This window comes from Lampris incognitus, chromosome 18 (genome assembly GCF_029633865.1).
Source record: "Lampris incognitus isolate fLamInc1 chromosome 18, fLamInc1.hap2, whole genome shotgun sequence".
Taxonomy (NCBI): Eukaryota; Metazoa; Chordata; class Actinopteri; order Lampriformes; family Lampridae; genus Lampris; species Lampris incognitus.
The window spans coordinates 35,119,829-35,145,019 of NC_079228.1; the positions used below are offsets into that span (position 1 = coordinate 35,119,829).

Sequence of the window (25,191 nt, forward strand, 5' to 3'; positions counted from 1 at the left end):
CGAGCCATTTCTCGGTGGAATAATTTGCCATACTTTATTACTCAAGCAACAAGTAAAGACAATTTTAAGAAGCAACTGAAGAGGTTACTCCTGGGTAGAGAGAGACCAGGAAAATATCACATCAGTAACTTAGAGTCTCTTTGGTTTTGTGAAATATGTAGCTCAAAGCATTTAAGCGTGGTTACAGATACAGCTGTTAGTATGTACGCATGCATGTGTAAATAAGTGTGTGCATGGGGTTGTGTGTGTGTACATATACATACACGTATATATATATATATATAGTGAGTAACTTAGCATGTATGCATGTGTAAATAGGTGTGCATGGGCTTGTGTGTGTATATATATATATACATACATATATACAGATATCGATATACCTATCTATATCTATATATACTCATCAGCTGCATGCACAAAACAGGCCTGCACTGCTATGCATTAAAACTTTTTTCCCCTGCATCTGTATTGATATTCCACTCCTCATTAGTTGAGCACTTATAACACCATTGACGGTTTTGGAAAAAATTCCGGAAACCAAAATATATAATATATATATATATATACATATATATATACACACACACACACACCCATACACACACATGTGAGATGTTCAGGTTTACATGGTTTGCTGAAATTGCAGTTGGTTTGTGTAACGTGTATGTTTTAAATGGGGTTCGGGGGGGGGGGGGTTAATGATGTAGTTGTATTTATGTACTCATGAAAGCATGTGTATACATCTATGTTCTTAACATGGACCCAAGACTGTTGCCTTGTAACAGCTAATGGGGACCAAATAAACAACAAAACAATAAACAAACATTAAAATATCTGGAAACAAATACAATATGGGCCACAGTTGGAATAGGAAAGAAAACTGACAGTCACAGAGACATTAGCCATCAGGATAACCACAATGTCTTCCAGGATCACGATGTTGGTTCTTTGTCTGACCACTCTAAGAATGATTCAGAGATAACACTCCATTGCAAAAAGCCACCCAAATAAATCAATATAAAAAACAACACAGAAGTGATTATCTCCTGAAGGACATAAAGTCAGTTTGCGGTTTCACCTCAGTCAGACAACTGGGCTACTTGCGTGCTGCTCAACATGCTAATGTTTTGACACAACCATGTTCAGAGGGCTGTCCCAGGGTCATCTCAGAGGCATGTACACTGTTGCATATAGTGCAGTACATATAGGTACATAGGGTACTCTCCACGTACAATGAGCAGAGGTGAAGCAACAATCAACTTTGTCCCGGCATCACGAACACTTGATCGAACATCTTAAAACGATAAAAAACCCAGTGCATTCAGTGTTTTCTGTGATGAATAACTAATTTAATCTCCATTAATTAACAAGTTCTCTTGAGGTTGCTTTGGTGCAGAGCAGCTAAACTAGTCTCGGCTGCATCTATTTGGATTGTTTCGGGTTAGTGAGCAAAAGAAAAAAGAAAAAAAAAGCAATAAAAAGCTGAGGCCTGTTCTAAGTATCCACAATGAACAAAAATTTAAAAAAAGAGTCTATTCACCAACGTAGCATAGTACCACACTTGACAGATTAATTTTTCAGTTTTTTGCAGAAATGCCCTTGTACTTTTAAATGCCAACAAACAGATTAAAAAGTGGGATATGTTACGGTGATGAAGTATATCTCACTTTAGTTCGTACACAGCAACGATGTGCTGTGCTGTGCATTTTCACAGAAAGAAGGCTTGTTTTGCGTATTACATGCATTCAGGGTTAAAGTGAGAAGAATGAGGGTTAGCGGTTAGCGAGGCAGTTTAACGAGTAAAGAATCATTAAGCACAATTAAGAGATTCACAAGACAAACAAGTGTAATTGCGATTTTTTTCATTTCGACATGCAGATCAGCACATTTGAATGAGCAAACAGGTACGTTAGGGGGAAGTGCCAGCCTGGACCAATTAGAATTTGGAAATTCTCAGGGATTCATTTCATCATAATAACTCAGTATAAGTTAACACTATGAGTACAGATGATCAGGTAGGTGGGCCAGCACAGGAAAGTACACAAAAAGGATTTTCAAAAGATGTTCCTGTACTTTCTATAACTCACTGTATTATCCAATAATTAAATCCCTTTCTATTTGGTACCGAAGTAGCCTGAAACAAATGACTGCAATTATTTCCAAGTACTAGCTGACCCAGGTGTGCTTTGGTGGAACCAAGTCAAATCTCTTGGCTACTATTACCTTAACAATTTTCGGTCTGCCCCCTGTACCTCTGGGGAAGGGCCGACGTTTCACCATCTCACTGGGGATGTCACCCGGAACTGATCCACTACAGGCAAGCTCTAAAGAGGGAGAATGGAAAACACAGCGAGGAATTACAGAAGTCAGCTGAGGCCTACTGAAATAAATATTGCTCTGTCAGGTGGAAACATGATTCCCTCCAATTTTGGCAATTTTCAGGATTTTATTTGAACTGCTTTATGGTTCAGGAAGAATTTATAACCAGTAAGCAGATAAATCTTTTATTATATTTTGCCATGAGGCATCTGGGTAGCGTAGTGGTCTATTCCGTTGCCACCAACACGGGGATCGCCGATTCGAATCCCCATGTTACCTCCCGCTTGGTTGGGCATCCCGACAGACACAATTGGCCGTGTCTGCAGGTGGAAAGCTGGATGTGGGTGTGTCCTGGTCGCTGCACTAGCGCCTCCTCTGGCCGGTCGGGGCGCCTGTTCAGGGGGGAGGGGGAACTGGGGGGAATAGCGTGATCCTCCCACGCGCTAAGTCACCCTGGTGAAACTCCTCACTGTCAGGTGAAAAGAAGTGGCTGGCGACTCCACATGTATCGGAGGAGGCATGTGGTAGTCTGCAGTTCTCCACAGATCAGCAGAAGGGGTGGAGCAGTGACTGGGAGGGCTCGGAAGAGTGGGGTAATTGGTCAAGTACAATTGGGGAGAAAAGGGGGGGAAATCCCCCCCCAAAAAAGAAAAATATATATATTTTGTCGTTTCAGTGTTGTGACTCGAGAGGCTTACCTTGGTTAGCTTGGTTGCGAGGAATAGCGGGAGCTGGCTTGACCGTAGAGCCTCTGTCTGACTCCTCTTCAGATTCGGACTTGAGCAGGCTGCTGTAGGAGCGTGGTGTAATGTTCCGCCGCGAGTGTCTCCGGTCCACAGGTGGGACTGTGGACAATCCCTCCTCAGCCCCTATCACTTCCCACTCCACATCATCATCGCTTGATGCGGCACCTGACAACCGCCTCGCCTGGACTGAGAAAAGGGAGCCCAATGATTAAGTATGGATGCAATCAAAATCTCTGGATCTCTTTGTTTTAACAGTGAGGTAGAACATAATAGAAATAGAACTGTGAAAGAAACAGGTACTTAGCAAGTATATTAATTCATAGAGATATAAAAATTACAGTTTCAAGAACCATAATCACAACAAGCTAATCAGAGGCACATACGTTTCAATGGTTTCACTATGCGCTCGCCTTTCCCCTTCTCAATCCGCTCACACTTCTTATATCTGGTTAGAGAAAGAAAAACTTATTTAGAAATCCAAGATAGGATCAAAAATACTATTATCTTTTAGAATTCAGATTCCAATTTTACTATGATAGACAAATTAGATATACAGTCAAACAAATAAACAACAGGACATGAATAATTATCCTATAAACGGCAGGCTATCAATCATGTGTAACTAAATGAAGAAGACTCAAGATGAGAGGAAATGAATTCCTTCATTTTGTCACAGCATGGTGACAGCCATTCACCCTCCCTGCTCATCTGTCCCTTAGTGCAATGGTGAATAGTTTCCCCACCAGGAGTTGTCTGGGGATGAACTTGAGGGGTCATATTGCTCTGTGAACTTGTATCTAAGTGAAATATGGAATATAAATGCCCCTCTCCATACAGCTATATAAAGCATGGATGCCCGCTGTTTGTGTGTTCTTGTAGCAAATTCGAGGGGCAGCCGGGAACCGCCACAGCCGGGATGCGAACCCGGGTCTCCCGCACCACAAGTGACTGCGCTTACCAGTCGACTAAAGGGTCCGACCCATTAGCCAACTGGCTAATGAGTCTATTCATCTGCGGTTGTTACATTACCCCCCTCCTTCGGGAAGCACATCCCCGTGCTTCAGCATACCAGCTCCCTCACGTCTCTGGGCACACGTGCTTCCGATGGCCTCACGGTCTCATCATCCCACTTCTGACACCAATGTAGCAAATTCAGGGGGCAGCCCGGGAACCGCCACAGCCGGGATGCGAACTCAGGTCTCCCGCACCACGAGCGACTGCGCTAACCAGTCGACTAAAAGTTCCGAGCCGTTATCCAACCGGCTAGCGAGTCTATTCATCTGTGGTCGTTACATTCTAACCGTGCTAGCGCTAGTTGTATCAGTAGCGTTACGATGACAGAGAGATTGAAAACGGTGCATTCTTTCAGGCTTAAATCATGCTCCATTCCATGCTTTTCTATATTGGAGGTATTTAATCCCTTTCATACAATTATCTCATGCAATTATTGCAGTTTTCTATATCGCGGTTTTCTGTAATGAAGTTTAGCCATACTTAAAGAGTGTTTTCTGCTGGCAGCAGTGTCATAAACAGTCAACATGTGGTGTTGACACATAAGTGATGACACCGAAACAGTGCTCAGTCAAGACCTCAGATGCTCTAAAATCAAACTTTGTCCTTCAAACTGCTAGGGAGTTTGGGTAAACTCTGATGCCAGCCCCAACCAAAGAAGCTTTAGTAGCCAAGCGATTACCAGGGAAGGCTTTGTAACATAGTCGGTTAGTTTGCTAAATGGCTTGCAATCTTGTCGATTACCAATACCCCATCAGTACCGCACTAGCTCCACACCTGGGTTCCTGGGCTCAAGTTCCTGTCTTTCTGCCTAAAGCAGAAAGTGTGCTATGGAGCGTATAGATTTCTTTGCTTCAATAAAAACAGTAAATACAGTGTTAAAAGCAAAAACATTAAACCCGCCTACAGCAAAATGACAAAATAAGAAATGTATTAGCGATTCATTATTCTATTCCAACAAGTAGGAGAGGCTATATATAAACACAGTTTGACTCATGAACAACTCACATGCAACACTGTCGTTTGGTGTTGGGCCCACCAAACTTGGGTTTGTCACGGCAGTTGATGCATTTGCCGCAATCCTCCTCGATAAGGCAGCCGTGGCAGACCCCGCAGCGCCGGGACCGGACACCTCCAGGCGCATATCGGCTAAGCAACTTCCTTTTTCTGAACCTGTGACCCCTCCTCCTCCTCCTCTTCCTCCCAAGGTGCTCCTGGGAAACCAACTGAACCTTTTCCTGATCAGAGACATCGTCATCGTCATCGTAATCATCTGCAACATCTTTCAAATGTGAAAGAGAGGGAAAAAAAGACTGAGACAAGCAGACAAACTAATGCTCGAGACACAAACATCACGTCATCTCACAGCAGGGTGCTTTGGTTACCAAGAAGCTATTTAAACTGGTTAATGCCAAACCTTTTCATTCAAACTAATGTTCCCTTCATTACTATCTATCGCCAACTCTGGTGAAACAATGATGATTCAGCTCAGTTATTGAAAGTCTTCTCAACTTTAAAAAACGGTGTTGGTCCGACCCTTCCCGCAAAAAAAACAAAAAAACAACAACAACAACAACAAAACCAAACTGCACATGGGAACTAATGTGTTTGATTTCACCTATACTTCAATATGTGAATCTCACCAAGCCCTACGTTTAAAGTGGCAGCTCGAAAAAAGTCTACTAGACTGTGTTTGTTTAAAGAGGTAAATTTACACCTAAGTAAATGTCTGTCAAGATACCATCTTTTGTCAAAGGAGGGAACACAGTGATGATTCAGCCTATTACCAAATAACAAAAGCCTTTGTATTTGCAGAACACCAACAACAAGACAACCAACCAGAGAGAAGCTCTGCTTGGTCCAGCTAAAAACAGTACGCTAACACAAGATAGTGATGGATACTTATTTAGCTAGCAAGCCCACCAGAGAGAATACACCAGAACTTCCCCTCTAGGAAACCAACCACAGAGACACATCTAAAATTAACAGACAGTGGAAATCAGGAATTTCACTTACAAGCTAACTTTGTTAAGATGTACAGCTCTTGAGAATTTCAATCTTTCCAGGCAGGGTGGAGTGGGTGGAGACGAGTGTCAGGAGTGATTTGTGACAGAAGGGTACCAGCAAGAGTTAAAGGGAAGGTTTACAAGATGGTAGTGATACCAGCTATGTTGTATGGTTTGGAGACAGTGGCACTGATGAAAAGACAGGAGGCGGAGCTGGAGGTGGCAGAGCTGAAGATGTTAAGATTTTCATTGGGACTGAAGAAGGACAGGATTAGGAACGAATATATTAGAGGGACAGCTCAGGTTGGACGGTTTGGAGACAAAACAAGAGAGGCAAGATTGAGATGGTTTGGACATGTGTGGAGGAGAGATGCTGAGTATACTGGGAGAGGGATGCTGAATATGGAGCTGCCAGGGAAGAGGGAAAGAGGAAGGCCAAAGGGGTTTATGGATGTGGTGAGGGAGGACATGCAGGTGGCTGGTGTGACAGAGGAAGATGCAGAGGACAGGAAGAGATAGAAATGGATGATCTGCTGTGGCGACCCCTAACGGGAGCAGCTGAAAGCAGTCGTAGCAGTAGTAGTAGATGCATTAGAGCAAAAACTTAATTTTGACAATGAATCATTACATCTTGGCTGTAAATCTGCACATACTACTACACTATTTAAATTTAGCTAATATGTGTCAAGGATAGAAACAGGATGGAGGAGTTCTGGGATGACAGAATTTACCATTTAGTCTCCTAGAGATGTCACAAGCCTAGCTGTGTTAAGTATCTGTAATTAGATGTTCCTCCTTGATAATCCCACTGTTATATCTCCGCTAACTTCTCGCCTTTTCCAGCATTCAATCCAGATTTCCACAGCTATAGACATTACTTGCACAATCTTTCCTATTCGTTTCATGTATTGTTGGAAATCTAAGATATCCATCTTATTTTACCCTAGCTCTTATTACGAGTCTATGGATACACACCTAAGCTGAATGCACTACTGAGCATGAATGTACACGCGTACACCAACCTTCACCAGCATGAAAGGATAGTAGCAACAGATCCAATGCAATGTTCAAACAAAACAAACAATATTCAGATGGCGTGTACCTTCAGCTGCCGGTGAAGGGGTTATGCCCTCTCTCTCGTGCAGCGGCAGAGCACTGAGCCTGGGGATGTCATCGGGCACCATGGCACGGGGCTGGCCCAAAGCTACTGCAGCTGCCCGGCATACATGCTTGATCCTTGGTCCAGCCAGCGGTTGCTCCTACAAGTCAGGAAAAAAAAGGTCTAAAACTCAAGAGAAAATTCTAGACACTGAGCTACAGAGACTCGTCGTATAACCTAAGTATTGTTTTAACACTATAACATTATTATCATAGTATATAATTTACACGATAAAAGCTTTTTTGTTCAATGAAGGAGATGACAAAAAAAAATGCTGATTAAGAAACAGTATTATATATTGACAGAAAGCAGTGAAAGAACCATAGAACTAACAGGGCTCCAAGCAAAAATTAATAAACAAACAAACAATTAAATAAAGCTACTAAACCCAAAATATTTAGGAGCCAAACCAGTTTTTCAGGAGCCAAAATATAGTGATGTCATATGCTACATTGTCAACACTAGAACGACCGGGATTTCACTCCTACCTAAAACGACCATGAGCCGTCAAAATGACGGCCGGTTTTTAAACTCTATATTCTGTCAAGATAAACACCCAATTGAAATATTAATGCATTACATATGTTAGTATGTCTGTTAAGAATCGACTGACACCAAATTTAACAACTTTAATACTATTCGTCAAACAATTTAAAATCGCCGCCATCCAACGCCTGTAAATACTGCAACACCTCGGTGGTAGTCATGGTGCATCTGAAATGGCGTCTGTAACCAGACATGTTGGAAATAACCAGAAATCAAGTTTAGACTGTTACTCTGCACTGGAGAACACTAGTGTGTTTCTAGGACAGAGCAATGAACTTCGCGAAGGAAATGATGCGACCAACACGTCATAACGCGCACGACCACGTGCAAATTACAAGCCGCCTTTCTGACGGCTCATGGTTGCTTTAGGTAGCTCTTATCATACCTTTTTTGTGCAATTGATCTAAAACTCATTTTAATGCAATGCAAAAAAAGATCATGCAAAAAGTAACAGAAAGCAACAAAAGACAGGCTTTCCATTTGCAGCACCAGTTTTTTTGTATGTGGCTGCAAGGTGCTCCATGACGCACAGCAGTGTATTGCTCCTGCCCTGTTGCATAATTTGACTGAAGGAAAACTGTGAGCGCCTGATAAGTGTGGCAACCAGCGCTGAGTTTTAACAGCCGAAGGGTTTCGTACTGTACAGCCCAATTCTGTACCTACTGCCTTCAGTTCTCGCTTGCTTTTAGGACCGAAGTGATATGTCTTCCACACAAGCTGCAAAAGGTCAGACTTTCTCAATCATTGGCACTGATCTTTTGAGTGCTTAGTATTTCCAGTTCCAGATGATAAGGTAGAGAGTGGAAGGACAGGACAGGTTCACCTATATCACCTCTGAAATGTGCCCCCACTTCCCCTGTTGCACCCATGTTAACGCTTGCTCCATCCCACCAGTTTGTATTGGGTGGATCTGCCTTTTCAAGCAGCGACTTGGTAGTATTTAGGGTTCCTTCTCCATGACTGTGATCAAGTTCGGCAAACCCTACTAGACGGGTCACAGCTGTTCCATCAGATAAGTGCCTACAGTATACAATAACATTGTCTTTTCCTGAGACATCTGTCCCACAATCAGTTATAACAGAGATGTAATTTGCCTTTTAAAGCCTCCTCCAGCACACTGCTTTTCAATTCATTTGCACTGCAACCTACAAACTCTGCACATGCTGTATCATTCTCATGTCTGACACATCCATGCCATTCTTCTTTATCAATAGAATCTGAGAGCTAAACGTTGTGACTGGTGTTTCTTCCGCTGCAATCATGTAGGCTGCGTTGAATTTTATTGTCAATTCCTTCATACTTTTTTCTGCGACTTTATCACTTGTATGTTGCACTGCTTTCACTATTGGGGTGGCACGAGGGGCAGACCGAGCAATGACAATCCTTGGCGTTCTTATATGTTTTTTACTGTCACCATGCCTCTTCACGGTTTCTTTTTTAAAATGACTCAAAACGGTAATGAACTCTGTTTTACCAGCAATCCCTTGTCTGACTTGAGCACAAAATGTGCAGCACATTTTGCCCTTGTCGTAATGTGACCAGGCAAACTCTTGTAGCCCAAACTGATTTAAACAGTCTTGTAGGGATGGGAGCCACAGGGACGGGAGAGGAAGACTGCACACTGATTGAGCCGGGCTGGGATGACTCACATGTCACTTGAGAACTTTCACTGGTCGAGTTGCTCTCGACACCGTCGGCATCTGATGTAGAGGAGGCTGGGTTTGGACGGGCAGGGAGTGAGATAAAGTCTGATATTTTTCGTTTGCGCATTTTGTTTTCTTGCCAGCTGGCTAAAGTTAGCTAACTATACCATTAGCTACATCTAACTTCTAAATTCAAACTCCATCGAACTAAATTAAACATCGTTCATGAAGTTAACACTTAAAATTTTTAACCCGATAAACGTGACGGTAAACTATCTTCAACCACTGTTTCTGTTCATCTGTACAGCCGACGCTTCAACCACTGCAGGACAGGAGTGTGGACAAGTTTATGTACTGGAAACTGTACAGGAGTTCGTGTGATAGGTCAGGTAGACGCAGGCGCAACAGGAGTTCAGTAGACAGACAAAACGTATGGCCATTTCTTTTTTTGCTTGTGGGTAATGGTGGCCACCGGCAGAAAAAAAAAAAAGGGTCGCAAATAAAAAGTTACGTCGCATTGGTGACCATTTTAGTCACCATCTGGAGCCCCAACTAAGCATAAAGAGTTGCTATCAAATTCTTTGATAAGGACTTATTTTGTGAAAATCAACTACGCTCAACATAGCTGACAAATACAACTCTCAGTCAATGTGCAGGAAGCCACAAAGAAGGTGATACGATGTATCGGAGGAGGCATGTGGTGGTCTGCAGCCCTCCCCGCATCGGCAGAGGGGGTGGAGCAGCGACCGGGACGGCTCGGAGTAGTGGGGTAATGGGCCGGGTACAACTGGGGAGAAAGGGGAGGGGGAGAAGGTGATACGTGGACACAGACACATAAAAACAAACACAGCGGGAAAACAAAAGCATTACCTGAGGACAGGTATCTTTCAGAGACAGTGCGACTCTCCTCCTTCTGCATGCTGATACTCCCAATTCTCTGGATCCCACCTGTGGTTCCAGACAGAGGGTCAAGGACAGCATTACTGAACTAGTTGAACTTAATCGGCTTTATTAGGAAGTCTTCCGTAATATCATTGTTAATGTATATGATTCCAGGGGACCATGTGTACGGTACACATAAGGATTTTTGCAGTCACAGCAGCACAATGTCAATATCTACATATAGACTTGTGCACACACCACTTGTCAGACAATTTTCTATTTGCCAATATCTTATTGATTTAAAAAGATGATCCTGGTTCACCAAAAAAAATAACGTGTAACTGGCTTAAAATTTTCCTGGTCTACATTTACAAAAGTATGCTATGATAGATCATACTGGATTAAGATCACGCATGCCAATAGTAAGTCAAGTCAATAGTAAGAAATACAGTTACAGAACCTAAACGATTAAAACTAATTTAGTTTGACCAGTACTATTCAAGGCTATTATCGAAATTAATTGGAAATGAGCCAGTAAATCTCGGACTAAAAAAAGAAAGAAAGAAAGAAAGAAAGAAAGAAAGAAAGAAAGAAAGAAAGAAAGAAAGAAAGAAAGAAAGAGAGGGGCCAGCAAAGCATTCCATTACATGAGTCTTTTCGGGGTGCCTGTACATTCGTTCAAGGATTCTAAACCTTTTCACAAACTTGGGTACCTAACCAGGTGTAAGGATGCTATTTTCTCCGATTCTAACCTCTTCCCTCATCTGGAAGACTTTCAAAATGGCAACTTCTTTCCCCTCCTTCTTTACGGACCTGTTTGGGTACCTCAGCTTTTTTTCTTAAGTCAATGTTGATGGATTCTTACTTGTGACAGTTTGAGCTGCTTTTGCTGGTCGATCTTGATGAGCTGGACCTTGGCTCTTTTGAGAAGATGGAGCATCCTCTTATTGGCTCCGGTGAGGCCAATTCGTTGGCCAACGCCGCTCACCTCTGACACCTCTTTATTGTCCTCAGCAATTGGTTTGTCTCCAACTGCTTCTGGGGGGGGAGAAAAAAAGAAGGTAATTCAGGCAAACCATTTGACCGACTTACCGGTCAAATTTAGTACTGATTATTCACATACAAGTCCTTCAGCTGCAAAATCAGGTATTTGGAGATGAAGATGTTAAATTGAAATAAAGAAACTCATGGACTGAATGGTATCAAATCAAATTATTGCCACATACTGAATCATTTTATACCCCCCCACCCTGCGTATTTCCACTGACATTAAAATTTCACTGGTAAAAGCAGCCACCATGTTACAAAGCCTGCAGACAACTCCACATTTTTAGGTTTTCCAGGATAAACGCTTAAAAATCCCATTGAGTGCAGACTCAAATTCATTACATTATGCAAAAAACATACAGACGAATGGTTCTTACTGTTATCTTTCATACTGTCCACTTCTTCCTCTGTTTTCTGGCTTGAGGCCACGTGGGTGGACGAAACGGCAGGACTGTTCACTAACACAGCTAGCTTCCTTACTACGCCAGGAGAGTTCATCTCTTCCATAGTTAGCTTGGACCTCCTCCTCTTCCTCACTGGAAAGGTCAAACAAGGGTCGTTACCTGTATTATCACCCTGCGTGATGGATGGCCTTTTCTTCTTCTCTGCCAGATTGGAGGTCAGTTTTTTAAGGTTCTTGTAGACGTCCAGGTGGCTGGAGTCTGGACTGAGTTTTGACCAAGTCTTCTTGATGGCAGCTGGGATGCCAGCTACTGACTTAACGTCTGAATGCAACAAGCTACTGTCATTATATGACTCGTGACTTGATGCGCTCAACTTGCAGTCATCTTTGGATTGACTTTTGAGCCATTTTAATGGGGAGCCCTTTGGGAAGGCTATGATTTCCTCGTCCAGGAACCTCTTGGGGGCCTTGATGACTCGAGAAGACCTGGCGCTCACTACAGGCATAGCGGTGTTACTGGAACCTGACTGGACCTCTCCAGAGGGCAATCCTGGGTCACCCTCCATTGTGATGTTGCTCTGGCCCTGCAATTGCTGCTCCTGTTCCTCTTTTGGTGCAGCTGGAATAATCTCTGGTACATAGGAGTAAAATACATGTCTGACACGAACACGACCCAATTTCGGAAAGTTCTTGGATGGTTTCCTCCTGTAGCCGAACACAGACTTACGCTGATGCTTTCTGGGAAATGAATTTACTTTTTTGGCAACTCTCGTGTTGCCCTCTTGGAGCATTGCTGCTTCCTGCCCACTATGGGCCCCACCCTCAGCTCCAGCCTCAAGGGATATACTCTCATCCTTGATGACTCTTCTTTTCTGCTGCTTGATGCCATGTTCGAGTGAGACACCACAAGCCCCTTTGACACGCCTTTGCTGAGACTTCGTAGTGCTTTTCCCAGACTTCTGCAACCGGGCTTGCTCAGTCTCAGGGTCCCCAGACATCTCGCCAGGCTCTTGAGCCCCAGGGGCCTTTTCTTTGCCCTTAACCACTGTCAAAGTGCACACCAACTTATCCTGCTTAGTGTTACCAGCTGAGGTAGAGTCTTTGGCTGTTTGATTTTGACTGTTGTCTTTGCTGTTGCCTGAAGTTGCATCCACTTCTGACGTTGTACTGCTCCATGAACCTGAGACCTGCTGCCCAGTGAGTTCAACCTTTGGACTGGGGGCCACTCGCTTGACAGGCAGTTTAATGGCTATCTTGGGTGTGTCTTTTGCTGGACTGTCGCTGATGCCCTGGTCTTGTTTGGAGACCCTCTGTACAATTTTCCCAACCAGGGCCTGTTTAGGGCGCCTTGGTACAATTTTTCCAATCAAAGGCTTAGCTCCCGAAGAAGTGACAGGAGTTGGGGGAGGCTTTTCTTGGCTGGGCGATGATGCCTGAGAAGACCTGCCTGGAATTTGCTGTGGACGAATTGTTGTGGTCCCAAATCCGGTGAAATCTTCCTCCTAAAGAGAGGGAGAGGGGAAGAAAAAAGTGGAATGCTCTTTAGCACTTCAGTGTATATCTGAAATTTGAGATCACGTCTTGAGACAGCAAAACTTGATAAATAAAGATCTGCTCTATACATAGTTTCTTAAAATGAAAATTTCCTTTACAATGTTTGGTATGACATAGACCGGGAGTAATTTATACATATATTCCACACCTCAGAGAGAATTGTTAGTGAATAGTGATGGGATGCCAACATCAGTAGACCACTGGCTGCCATGTTGGCCCGTTCAATACAACCACTGAAAATAAATAGGTTCAGTGGAAGTAGGGATGCACCGATATTAGCATCGGTCTGATACTGTCCTCATGTACTTGTACTCATAAAACTACTCCGATACAACTGCTCCCAAAACCGGACTAGACAATTCCTGCTGAAACTGTGAAAAGTAAGCAGTGCCTTTTTTCGCCCTTCGTATGGGAAGAGGGGGGAGATGGAGCAGGACAGACGACGGGGAGCGACGGCCGAGAGGCAGACAAACACGCCAATGCCTCACTTGTCCAAACGGAGAGAGAAACGACAAGAGTTACAAGCGTGTGTAACTTGGGTGAGTGCAGTCAGCCCAGCCACAGACAGGACGAGTCACGTGGGTGGAGTGGGGTTTGTTTTGCTTTTTTAACCGCTACACCAACTGCGACTGTGTTGTGTGTGGCTGCGTACCAGCCGTCTTTTCCGCTTCACTGGGTAAAAACTACATAGAACTGCGTAAAAAAACAAAACAAAAACGAGTACAATCTGTTTAAAATAAATACCTCATTGTACCACAGGCAAAATGATGCAGCAATGCAACCTTGTGGGGTTTTTTTTCGTTGTACATTAAAACAAATCAATGTGTGTCCATGATCCTGCAGTTAAAATGATCTAGTTAATTCAGTACCGGCTAATATAGCCTACGCTTCAAAACACTGCATAACCAACTGCATTATCGCCTGGCAAAACTCAACATGCACGCAGGAATCTCCTCGGGGGGAAAAAAAAACAGCTGGCATAACTACACACAACACAGACTCGGTTGGTGTAGCAGGTAAACAAACTTGCTCCGCCCTGCCTATGTGACGCGCTACATCCATGCTTGGCACTGACGACGACATAGTAGTTCTACTACAGTTGTACTGAAATCCACTGAATGTGTTACGGGTGACATTGAAATGTGTGGCAGTGCCACGTTTGTTCAGGAAAACACCAAGTTAAATGTTAAAAAGTCAGCAGTGGCGTGGTGTTGTGTAATAAATTTGTCACAGAAAGTTGAACCGGTTCATCTGGTCACAACGCTTATTCAGAGAAATGTTTCATGACTCGTCAACGTGACCTCTTCAGTCTCGACTGACTGCAGGTCAGTTTCTCGCCTGGACTATTGAGCACGCAGAAAGCTATATTTAATTTGTTAAAGTATGAAAGTGAGGAACATCTGATGAAAACAAAACATATCGTTAAGTACTCGGTATTGGCAAGCACCTAAATGTAAGTACTTGGTCTGAAAAAAAGTGGCGTCGATGCATCCCTAAGCGGAACTTCATGTTTCTATGGGCGAGGAGGGATGAACCCCACTGCATAACAATCATCCACTTGCTGTTCTCATTTACACGTCCAAGAACAACTAAATTTGCATTATCCATCCGACCATTATCCAAACCACTTATCCTGCTCTCAGGGTCACGGGGATGCTGAAGCCTATCCCAGCAGTCACTGGGTGGCAGGCAGGGAGACACCCTGGACAGACCGCCAGGCCATCACAGGGCCAACAAACAAACAAACACACACACACACACACACACACACACACACACACAATTTAGTACAGTCGATTCACCTGACCTACATGTCTTTGAACTGTGGGAGGAAACCGGAGCACCCGGAGGAAACCCATACAGACATAGGTAAATCTGCATTATTTAAGATTTAATTTCAAGATCACACAGACTTCTGCAAGCTTTCTGTGACTTGTCCCCAGCATCAAAATTAGAGTAAAAAAAAAAGCCTTTTACATTTTAGGACACAACAGAGAAAGGCTATTAGGTGTCCCTTGCTGATGCCAAACAATCAGGAACATTTTGTCATTTCGCCTCATGTACTTGCGCACATGAAGTGAAACGAAATGCCGTTTCCCTCAGGCCACAGCAGTGCAACATACAGACAAAAACACATTTAAGAACTACATGAACTCACATTTTCAAACTAACACATATATCCAAAAAAAATTTTTTTTTTTTAATTCGGTCCAAGGGAACAAACGCCAGCCAGGATGACTGTCGGAACTGCCGGTCTGCATGGGCTAGCAGTTAGCCTAGCCTGCCCCAATTTCGCGTCTGTCAGACCGCCCTCCATGTTTCCTCCTCGGGCGCAGCTCCAGGCAGGGTCCGTGGTCCCTGTGGCAACCGGACGAACACACCCAGCCCTCCCAGCCGATCCTGCGCCAGCTCTCCCAGCCAGACACCCTCGACACACCTGCCCGCACCCCACACAACGACACCAAAAACACCAGTCAACACCAGGTGAGGCCGCCGCCAGACCGCCCTCGGTGTTATCGGAACTGCCAGTCTGCATGGGCTAGCAGTTATAGCTTAATCAATCACCCACTGGCTTGTGATTGAACCCCATTTACGTATATCAAATCCTATCAAATTCTAGGGCTGTCCCAAATAGCTTTTTTTGTGCTTTGAATATTCAGCACCAAGTATCTGTAGGTATTCAAAGCTTCGCTATGACCGGGGAGAGAAACCGACGACCAACTGTGCAATATCAAATTAAGTAAATTACAGCCTTAGACTCCTCTTCTTCTTTCAGCTTTAGACTATAAAGACTAAATTGCTCATATGTTGGCTTTTTGTCAGTGTGGACCTTTAAATTAAATCTACTGCCTTAAGATTACGAACAAAAAGAGGGTGCAGGCCTTTGTCATTTGAGGCTTAAGAAAAGCACCAACAACTGTTTTTTGCCAGCTCCATCACACAGTTTCTTGTTTTTCCCACGGCGTATTGTCAACCGCCATTTACCATCTCCTGAAAAAAAATTAAATATTGATTTTGCCATCGATTACCATGGCAACGATCAAAGGCTTCAAAGTTTAGAAGCATTCAGGTCAACCCTGTCAAATTCTGTCTGACCTCATCACAGAATAATCTGGCCTGTTAAGGTGGTTGCTCTGAGGAACGAACATGGTGTTGCAGCTCTCCTCTGTTGCTATACTGTTGCATCAGTAATATAGTGATGGAGTTGCACAAAATCAAGTTATGATTCTATTTACATTCACTGGGAAACTACTGATAATAACTAATTATTTTCCATCTCTTGTCTGTATTTTTCCTTTTTTATAGTTGAATGCATAACAGTATTTTGTCCATTTGTTCACAAGTGATATTGCACCAAAGGAAGAAAAGTCTCTCACATCATGAAAATCAAAACCTAATATATGAGAGATATATAGCAATTCAACAAGACTTGTAACGCCATCTTTTTTTACATCCCTCCTCACACCTGGAGACAGCGCCCTATATTAGTAGTGATTCAAGTCCCCCTCATAGCCATGCCACAGCACACCACAGCAGGTGAATGTCAAGCTGTAGTTGATGCATAGTACACTGGTACCCACAAGCAGAGCATAAGCATTGTGACGGTTATAAACCCCTTCAAACAATGGCATCAGCCGTCTCACTTTAATGTAAGGCACCACAACCCCTGTGGTGGAGGTTTATGACCGAATCAAATCATTTGATGTCATCTGATTTGAGTTGTCATGATTATCATCATAATCATCTGGAAGGAGGTTAAGAGGGCAGTCAATTAAAAGCAAATGAGATTGAATGTTCTTGTTCCCTTTAAGATATAATTCAGTTGTGAAAATAATGGGACAAATGTGGAATATTTCAGTGGGTGGTTAGGATTCTCATGTGCATACGGCATAATGATTTCTGCTATAACTAGAATCTGATGAGTTACTGCAGCGTGAAAGGCATTTAAAATCCCCTTTCAAGCCCCAACTTTGCAACTGCATTCAACAATTTAAGTCGGTGGCCAAGGAATAAAACGGATGGTGCAAGGCCATTATGATGGTCAGCTACACCATATATACAGCCTTGCTATGGATCGCTTCTGCACAATAACTGACGTGAAAAAGTGGCTCAGCGGCATAACGCGTGCGTGGTTATGTGTTGACACCAAATGGTTTTGTCTGACACATTTTTTGAAAAATGTTCATGCGTTTTCAACATTTAAGGACCATGGCGGTTTAATAACAGGTGACAACTGAGTAATACTTTGCAACAAATCCCAACTGTAGAGAAGGCTATTAAACAAACATGACGTTGCTGATGGAACTTCAGTCATGATGACGTTAAGACAATAAAAGCACGATAAATGTCCTTTTACAGCATGTTCAACAAAATGGGGGGGGGCTGTTCCTTGCAACATGCACTGTATGCATTCGGGAAATAGCCTGTGCCACAAATCAACAATTCCTCATGAACTCCCTACCTTAAACCCAATTAATTCATGAAGGGTTTATGCAGATGAAGACAACCAAAGACGCCGACATGGATAATTAAACCACGGAAGAACCGGCCCATACCGATACTCCACCTGAGAATGGTGCAGGTGAGAATGGGTGGAGGTTTCTATCCCCGTCCTGAAGATGAAGCTTTAGGCTGACGTTCAAAACACAAGAGCAGAGCAGTCGGCTGGCAGGTGCAACGTGGGTGAAACGTTGTCTTATGTGGCGTTTTGACTAAAGATAGAATAAGACGATCCCGCAACGGACGCCTCGCCAAATAACAACGCCTCGTTGACAATCATCGCGTGTTGGGGGGCCACACAGCGCAGTGTATCCACGATAGTAACTACCGCCATATTTTCCGCCTAACAGCAGGCAAACAAACTGCCGGGGCACCCGGTCCAGAAAGTACAAACCCTAACCGGGTCTTTACTCCGTCCACGTATTAAAGCAGCTGATTCGGGAAAGTAGTCGGCGCAATCTGACGGTTTAGAACGTGGGTGGAGTGAAGACACGGTTAGGGTTTTTTTTACTTTCTGGACCGGGTTTGTTTCCTCCCCCCCACCACCACCTCTGCCGGGCAGCGACAACTTACTTCGCGGCTGGACCGTTGCCGTTTAGAGGCGCAGCCCCTCAGCGAGAGCCGTCTGAACGAGCGGCGCCGAGGAAGGGACCCCGGCAGTTGGGAGTCCAACTCTTCGTCAAGCCCGTCTGTCTGCTAGCGAGCCGTGCTAACAGCTAGCTAGCTTGGTTACGGTGCCGCACACTGCTTCCTCCGCGCACAGCGGATTGGAGATTAACGCGAACCACAGCTTTAACATAACGTGCACACAAAACGTTTTTTTTTAATAAAAGCCCCAACAACAACGACTTCAAATATCACCCTTTCGCACAAGGCGGGGTCTAAATGCTGGTAAGTGTGCGGGGGCCGAAAAGGGGCGAAGCTAGCCTGGTTTACCTCTTCGCTCGAACTCGAGGCGAAGCCCACGTCTCTCCGGCGCTGGTGTTTCTCGGTCACGCCGAGCAAGAGCAGCAGGGACGGGTCGTCGCTCAACGCCAGCCCGATGTTTACAGGCCTCGGCCCTCCGGCGACCATCTCCTCGCTGTCGGAGCCCAGAGTTCGGCGCTGACGCTGTTTCTCCAGTCGCACCCGGCTACGAACCGACCACGGCCGGCCGGGGAAACGGGCCCGGGCCTGGTTCTGAGCCGAGCTGTTGGCCACCGCGACGTGAGGGGGAGCCGACAGTCCGCCTCCCGAAGCCGCCATTATTCGCTACTACAACAACAACGACGACGCTGCACTGGCGGTGCCTAGCCGTACGCAGGGCTGCGAGTCAAGATGGAAAGGCGCGAGACGGGGAGGAAGAAGCGTTGCATGATGGGAGTACGAGTCTTTTTTTTCTTTTTCGGCGACCGGGCCCTCAGTTTTGTTTTTTTTGTTGTTTTTTTTAAAACCAGGTTTAATAAATCATCTTAAACGCGTTTTCATCCCAAACTAGATTTTAATCCTAGCAGGCGCTGATGAGCTTGCACCCCCCCCCCGATGTTTTTGCCCCCGTCCCCTCGGCTCCAATAGTGTTGAATAATGCAACTTTGGTGCATTGAATTACCAGTGATGTTAATATGACATGTTTTCACGGGTAGATGTGCATTAAAAAAAACACCCCACTGGACAAACTGATCAAGCGTTTTTGATGAGGGCGCAAGAGCCGTCTTTACACCGGGGGACAGCGCAACCACAGAAACTGCCGTGGCCGGGACGCGAACCCGTATCGCCCGCACCGCAGGAGGCGTCGCTAACCGCTAGACTAAAGGGTCAGATTCGCGATCCAGCGGTCAGCGTGTCGTCCTATCCATGCACGTTACACTACTTTACATGCAAATCCCCATTTTATTTTCATGATAGTCGTCTCCCCCCCCCCCCGCCTGCCGCCCGATGGCTGCTGGGGGTAGGCTCCAGCAGCCATCCCTGCGACCCTGTGCAGGATAGGCGGTTTGGATAATGGATGGATGGACGGACAGCCAAGTTTTTAAGTCAGGGAGAAAATGCAAGCTATATGTTCTTCCGCGTCTTTCCTTTTTAAATGAGCGCCCACCATTATTTTCACATCTACTACTTCTGGCTGCCCCCATTAGGGGGCGCCACAGCGGATCATCCGTTGCCATCTCTTCATGTCCTCTGCATCTTACTCTGTCACACCAGCCACCTGCATGTCCTCCCTCACCACATCCATAAACCTCCTCTTTGGCCTTCCTCTCTTCCTCTTCCCTGGCAGCTCCATATTCAGCATCCTTCTCCCAGTATACCCAGCATCTCTCCTCCACACACGTCCAAACCATCTCAATCTTGCCTCTCTTGCTTTGTCTCCAAACCGTCCAACCTGAGCTGTTCCTCTAATATACTTGTTCCTAATCCTGTCCTTCTTCATCACTCCCAATGAAAATCTTAGCACCGTCAACTCTGCCACCTCCAGCTCCACCTCCTGTCTTTTCATCAGTGCCACTGTCTCCAAACCATACAACATAGCTGGTCTCACTACCATCTTGTAAACCTTCCCTTTAACTTTTGCTGGTACCCTTCTGTCACAAATCACTCCTGACACTCTTCTCCACCCACCCCACCCTGCCTGCACGCCCTGTTACTTTGGACAGTTGAGCCCAAGTATTCAAACTCATACGCATTCGTCACCTCCACTCCTTGCATCCTCACCATTCTACTGTCCTCCCTGTCATTCACACATAGGTATTCCATCTTGCTCCTACTGACTTTCATTCCTCTTCGCTCCAGTGCATACCTCCACCTCCCCAGGCTCTCCTCAACCTGCACCCTACTCTCGCTAGAGATCACAATGTCATCCGCGAACATCATCGTCCATGGAGACTCACTCCTGCCTGATCTTGTCCGTCAACCTGTCCATCACCATTGCAAATAAGAAAGTGCTCAGAGCCGATCCTTGACGTAATCCCACCTTTATTTTCATATGCTGCTGCCCATGATTTTATAAGTAGGCTTTTAAAGCCTATACTTCTGTGTTGCAGTGTCTTCAGATTTACTGTTCAAAGTCAGGCACGAATCTTCACGAATTAACTCCAAAATTACACTCAAATGATGACAAGTTTACTTTAATTAATTTTTTGCTTTCTTTTGGAGAAAGAAAGAGATCCCGATATTATGTCAATGAAGTCATACAGCACACAATCATATCCAATCTGGCCCTGTTTTGGATCACACATGATGGATGCTAAAGACCTAAATCATAATGGAAATATTTCTAATTTCATCCACAGTGTTCCAAGCTTGTGATAATAGCACAGTTAAATAAAAAACGTCCCAACACTCGAGGGAAAATAAGCTCATTTTTCCTTCTACTTTGAATATAAAAACACATTTGTTGAAAGCATATGATAGATAATATAGAAAAGAAATAGGACCCCATGAAAATAAGCTCTTAATTGAACTTATAATTGTATACATACATGAGTACAGATGTTTACTTTCAAGTGTATGTTACCTTTCTAAAGGCAATTAAAAAAAAACTTCCAAGGATCAAACTCAATATTCAGTCGGGCACGTTGCATATTTGAAAACTCAAGCCCAATTATCCGCATAAAAAAAAAAAAATCCCCAGAATGTTGAGTACAATACAGTAAGTCAAGTCAAGTCAATTTTACTTGTATAGCCCAATATCACAAATTACAAATTTGCCTCAAGGGGCTTTACAGCAACACGACATCCTGTCCTTAGACCCTCGCATCGGATAAGGAACAAGTCCCTAAAAGAAAAAGAAAAAAAATTTTTTTTAAAAAAAAAACCTTTAAAAGGGAGAAAAAATAGGAAGAAGCCTCGGGGAGAGCAACAGAGGAGGGATCTCTCTCCCAAGATGGGCAATTTACAGTAATCAGTACAACTTTGACCGGATAGTCCATTATCAAGTTGCAGTCCTTCTCTCTCCATATTATCTTTTCTCCTTGTCTGTAGCCTCTTCTCCCTCGGCATGGGTCTTCTGGTGAGCCTTCAGGTTGCCCTCGCGGCCAAAGCTCTTCCCACAGGTGGGGCAGGTGTGCCTGTTGTAACCATGAGCCCGGGCCATGTGGGCCTTGAGCTGCTCAGGCCGGGCATAGCTCTCCTCACACTCTGTGCATGGATGAGCCTTGCGCGGAGGTGGGGGAGGCCCATGTTTATCTCTCTTATGGGCCCGGAGGGCTGTAACAGAAGAAAATATTAGGTCGCAATCATTTTCAGGGCAGGGGATCTTGAGATCTGTTTGTGGCTGCTGCTGCTGCTCCTTGGGAGGCTGCCCACGTTGTTTGGTCCCCTTTGTCAGAGATTCCTTGTTTCCTTCCTCTATCTTTGCTCCCCCCTCATCAGCTTCCTTGCTCCTCTTATCGTTGGTTGTCTCTTTCTCAGCTACCTTCTTCGGTGGACGGCCACGTTTTTTGGCAGGGGGTCTAATGTCACAATTCTGGGTGTCAGCGAAGAGCTCCTGGTGCTGCAAGAGCTCCGCTTCCATCTGGAAACCCAGATTGCACTTGCCGCAGCGGTAAGTCTTGGAGTCGTCGTCGGCCTCTTCCACCGGCTGGGGGTGCAGGGTGATGCGGTGAGTGCGAAGTCGGGTCGGACTGCGGAACACCATGCCACAGTCTTTGCAGACATACTGCCGCTCTGTGCACTCCTGTCGCCGATGTGTCATCAGCTGTTTGAAATACATCCAACGAACAAGCATAAGAAAGAGACAAGAGAGGTTTTGTTGGCATGGTTTCGAATCTTTTGAGGAAATCAATCTCTAAGAATACACAATCTGGACTGGTGACCTTCTGGCCTTCTTTTTTCTCACCTCAGAGAAGGTGCGAAAGCTTCCCTGACAGTTGGCGCATCGGAAGGGCTTGTCCTCTGTACTATGGGAGGCCTGGTGTTGGGTCAGCTCCTCAGAGGATAAGAAGCTCCGGTCGCACACATAGCAGGTGAACACTGTATCACTCTGCTAAATGGCAAAAATAGAAAAGCAGGGGGAGTGAGGAAAAAAAATAGCTGTTGCACAAGGGGGGAAAAAAAAACAACAACTTGTAAACATCGAACGAAACACTTTTTGGAAGAAACAGCCTTTTAATCGTTTAAACATTATTTTTGGTGCTTTGCAGCATTTCCGTCTCATCGACCAAACTGCTTCAACGCGGAAAGACAAAATAACGTGATTCAGAACTTCCCGTTTCAACACTGAGCCGCACGACGAGGACAACTTTTAACATCTGCAGCATACGTCCTTATCTTTGTTTTCTCGTGTGCGCTTTTAACGCCCTGCGTTTACTACACCTGCTGCAGCTGCTGCTTGTATTCCTCCCTGTGACATTTCCGCACATGCCTTTCCTTGGCCTTGGAGTTGCAGAAGGTGATGAAGCACTGGAAACACTGCAGACTGTCGTGCTGAACTGCAAAGCAGGGAGAGGACACAGAGTCATGGGGTGGTCGACCCAAAAAAAAAAAATCAAATTCAGTCTGCTTCCATCGTTGCAGCATGAATATGCAAGGGTCCCGGATGAACACGAGGTGAGCCCGGACCGCTAGGTATATAATGCATATCTGCTGTATGATCAGTAGGCGTGTGCTCACAGGGCTGCAGAGGAGCGGGACTCAAAGGTTCGGACTTGATGTCGTTTGAGGTCGCCATCCTTTCACCCCCAACGACGACTTGCTCGATCTTCAGAAATTCCATCCCGCTGAGTTAACAAACGACTGCAGACACACACACACACACACAAAACAACAACAACAAAAAGTTGAAACACTGAAGCCTTTACACGTGACCACGCACAGACAAGGTTACCTGCACACGCATTATAGCTACGCTGTGCAGACGAGAGCCGAGCCGGACTGCGGGTCAGAGGGGAACGGCTGCAGCGGCTGACGTCACTCCGAGCCCGCGCACACACACGAGGAAATCCTGTCGATAACGACGAGGAATTATCGATCCACGAATCGATTCATCCGAATCCCGTTTACATTAAAACGAAACGCCGAGGGAGTGTAACATGCCCCCCCCCAGGAAGACGGGGGGGAGTTTTGGGTTTTTTCTGCACGGACGCAACGGAGGTGGCGCGAGCTGACGTTCCACGAGGAGTAAAAAAAGAAAAAAAAATCACAACCTAGCGCCGCGCGCTTCGGCCCACGGGGACGACGTCAGAAAACGCGCTGCGACATATTCGCACGTTCGCGCACGTTAGCCGATCCTCCCCCCCTCCCCTCCCCGTTTCGATCCGCGGGCGAAAACGGCCGCAAAATGCGACTCCATTTTTGTTTGTTGTCGTCGTTGTAAACAATTCGAAAACGCGGCGATCGCTTACCCCGCTCGAGGCGTCCCGACGAGGCGAAGCCGTAACGACCCGGTCGACCCACGTCACGTGACACGGGAACGCTCCCCGCACGGTCACCGCGAAGGGGAGGGGGGGGCGGGCAGGAAACGCGGTGGCGGAGAGTTCTGTATCCGCAACGTAATGTGTATCCATGGCGTTGCGGGAACGCGCATGCGTCGGCAACGTTGTTTTGACTTTTCTCTTCTCTTTTTTTTTGTCTTTTATAATTTTAAAAGATTAACACGCGTTTTCTTTTTTTTTGTCTTTTATAATTTTAAACGATTAACACGCGGTTTTTTTGTCTTTTATAATTTTAAAAGATTAACACGCGTTTTTTTTGTCTGTTATAATTTTAAAAGATTAACACGCGTTTTTTTATTTTGTCTTTTCTAATTTTAAAAGATTAACACGCGTTTTTTTGTCTTTTATAATTTTAAAATATTAACACGCGTTTTTTTTTGTCTTTTATAATTTTAAAAGATTAACACGCGTTTTTTTTTGTCTTTTATAATTTTAAAATATTAACACGCGTTTTTTTGTGTCTTTTCTAATTTTAAAATATTAACACGCGTTTTTTTTTTGTCTTTTATAATTTTAAAAGATTAACACGCGTTTGCGTCTTCGCGCACCGAAAGCGCAGCCAGTTTCCGGTCGCGGTGCGGAATCGAGAATCAACTTTGCCGGCCGGACGTGCCTGCGCGCACGAGAAATCCCACTTCCGGTTCACGGCGGCTTGCAGCGCCTGCAGACGTCGCTCACGCAAAAAGACCCCCCCCCCCCAGAAGAAATAAATAGAACAACAACAGAGTTAACGCATTGCTTTGGTATGATTTGATTGCATAACCGTCCTGATAGCCCCCATTCTAAAGACGGTTAAGAAAAAGATGATGGAAAACGTATTCCTTGGAGAGGTTAAAACCTTGGCATTACAGGAATCAGCAAACTGTCTAAACGGTTCTCTGGCTGATCCGAGAGAGGTTTGCTTCAATCTCCTCCCAGATTTTCCAATTGTGTGTGTGTGTGTGTGTGTGTGTGTGTGTGTGTGTGTG

At 44.9% G+C, this 25,191-nt stretch overlaps 2 protein-coding genes across 5 annotated transcripts in view; both read right to left on the reverse strand.

Annotated features, from left to right (window-relative positions):
* The window catches only part of LOC130128911 (histone-lysine N-methyltransferase 2B-like), a 61,158-nt gene extending 42,078 nt beyond the window's left edge, over positions 1-19,080 (reverse strand). Inside the window, exons 1-9 of one of the 2 annotated variants that reach the window (XM_056298688.1) lie at positions 18,753-19,080; positions 11,737-13,264; positions 11,178-11,347; positions 10,301-10,378; positions 7,185-7,341; positions 5,085-5,358; positions 3,449-3,510; positions 3,018-3,251; positions 2,224-2,324 (exon numbers count right to left, since the gene is read on the reverse strand). In XM_056298688.1, the coding sequence (XP_056154663.1) occupies positions 2,224-2,324; positions 3,018-3,251; positions 3,449-3,510; positions 5,085-5,358; positions 7,185-7,341; positions 10,301-10,378; positions 11,178-11,347; positions 11,737-13,264; positions 18,753-19,061 (2,913 nt within the window). In that variant the 5' untranslated portion in view covers positions 19,062-19,080. Of the gene's footprint in view, positions 1-2,223; positions 2,325-3,017; positions 3,252-3,448; positions 3,511-5,084; positions 5,359-7,184; positions 7,342-10,300; positions 10,379-11,177; positions 11,351-11,736; positions 13,265-18,752 lie in introns of both variants that reach the window. The other variant, XM_056298687.1, reaches the window with a different exon arrangement.
* Positions 19,081-20,753: 1,673 nt separating this feature from the next.
* LOC130128821 (zinc finger protein 345-like) lies at positions 20,754-24,238 on the reverse strand. Of its 3 annotated transcripts, none has more exons than XM_056298573.1 (5): positions 24,134-24,238; positions 23,403-23,525; positions 23,106-23,221; positions 22,630-22,773; positions 20,754-22,488 (listed from the first exon to the last, which is right to left on the reverse strand). In XM_056298573.1, exons 2-5 carry the CDS (start codon positions 23,503-23,505, stop codon positions 21,751-21,753), a joined length of 1,101 nt encoding a protein of 366 aa, XP_056154548.1. In that variant the 5' UTR covers positions 23,506-23,525; positions 24,134-24,238; the 3' UTR covers positions 20,754-21,750. The 3 variants fall into 3 exon arrangements, with proteins under 3 accessions (XP_056154548.1, XP_056154546.1, XP_056154547.1); XM_056298571.1 differs by having other exon boundaries at positions 22,630-22,776; XM_056298572.1 differs by lacking the exon at positions 24,134-24,238 and having other exon boundaries at positions 22,630-22,776; positions 23,403-23,982.
* Between the last annotated feature and the right edge of the window lie 953 nt (positions 24,239-25,191).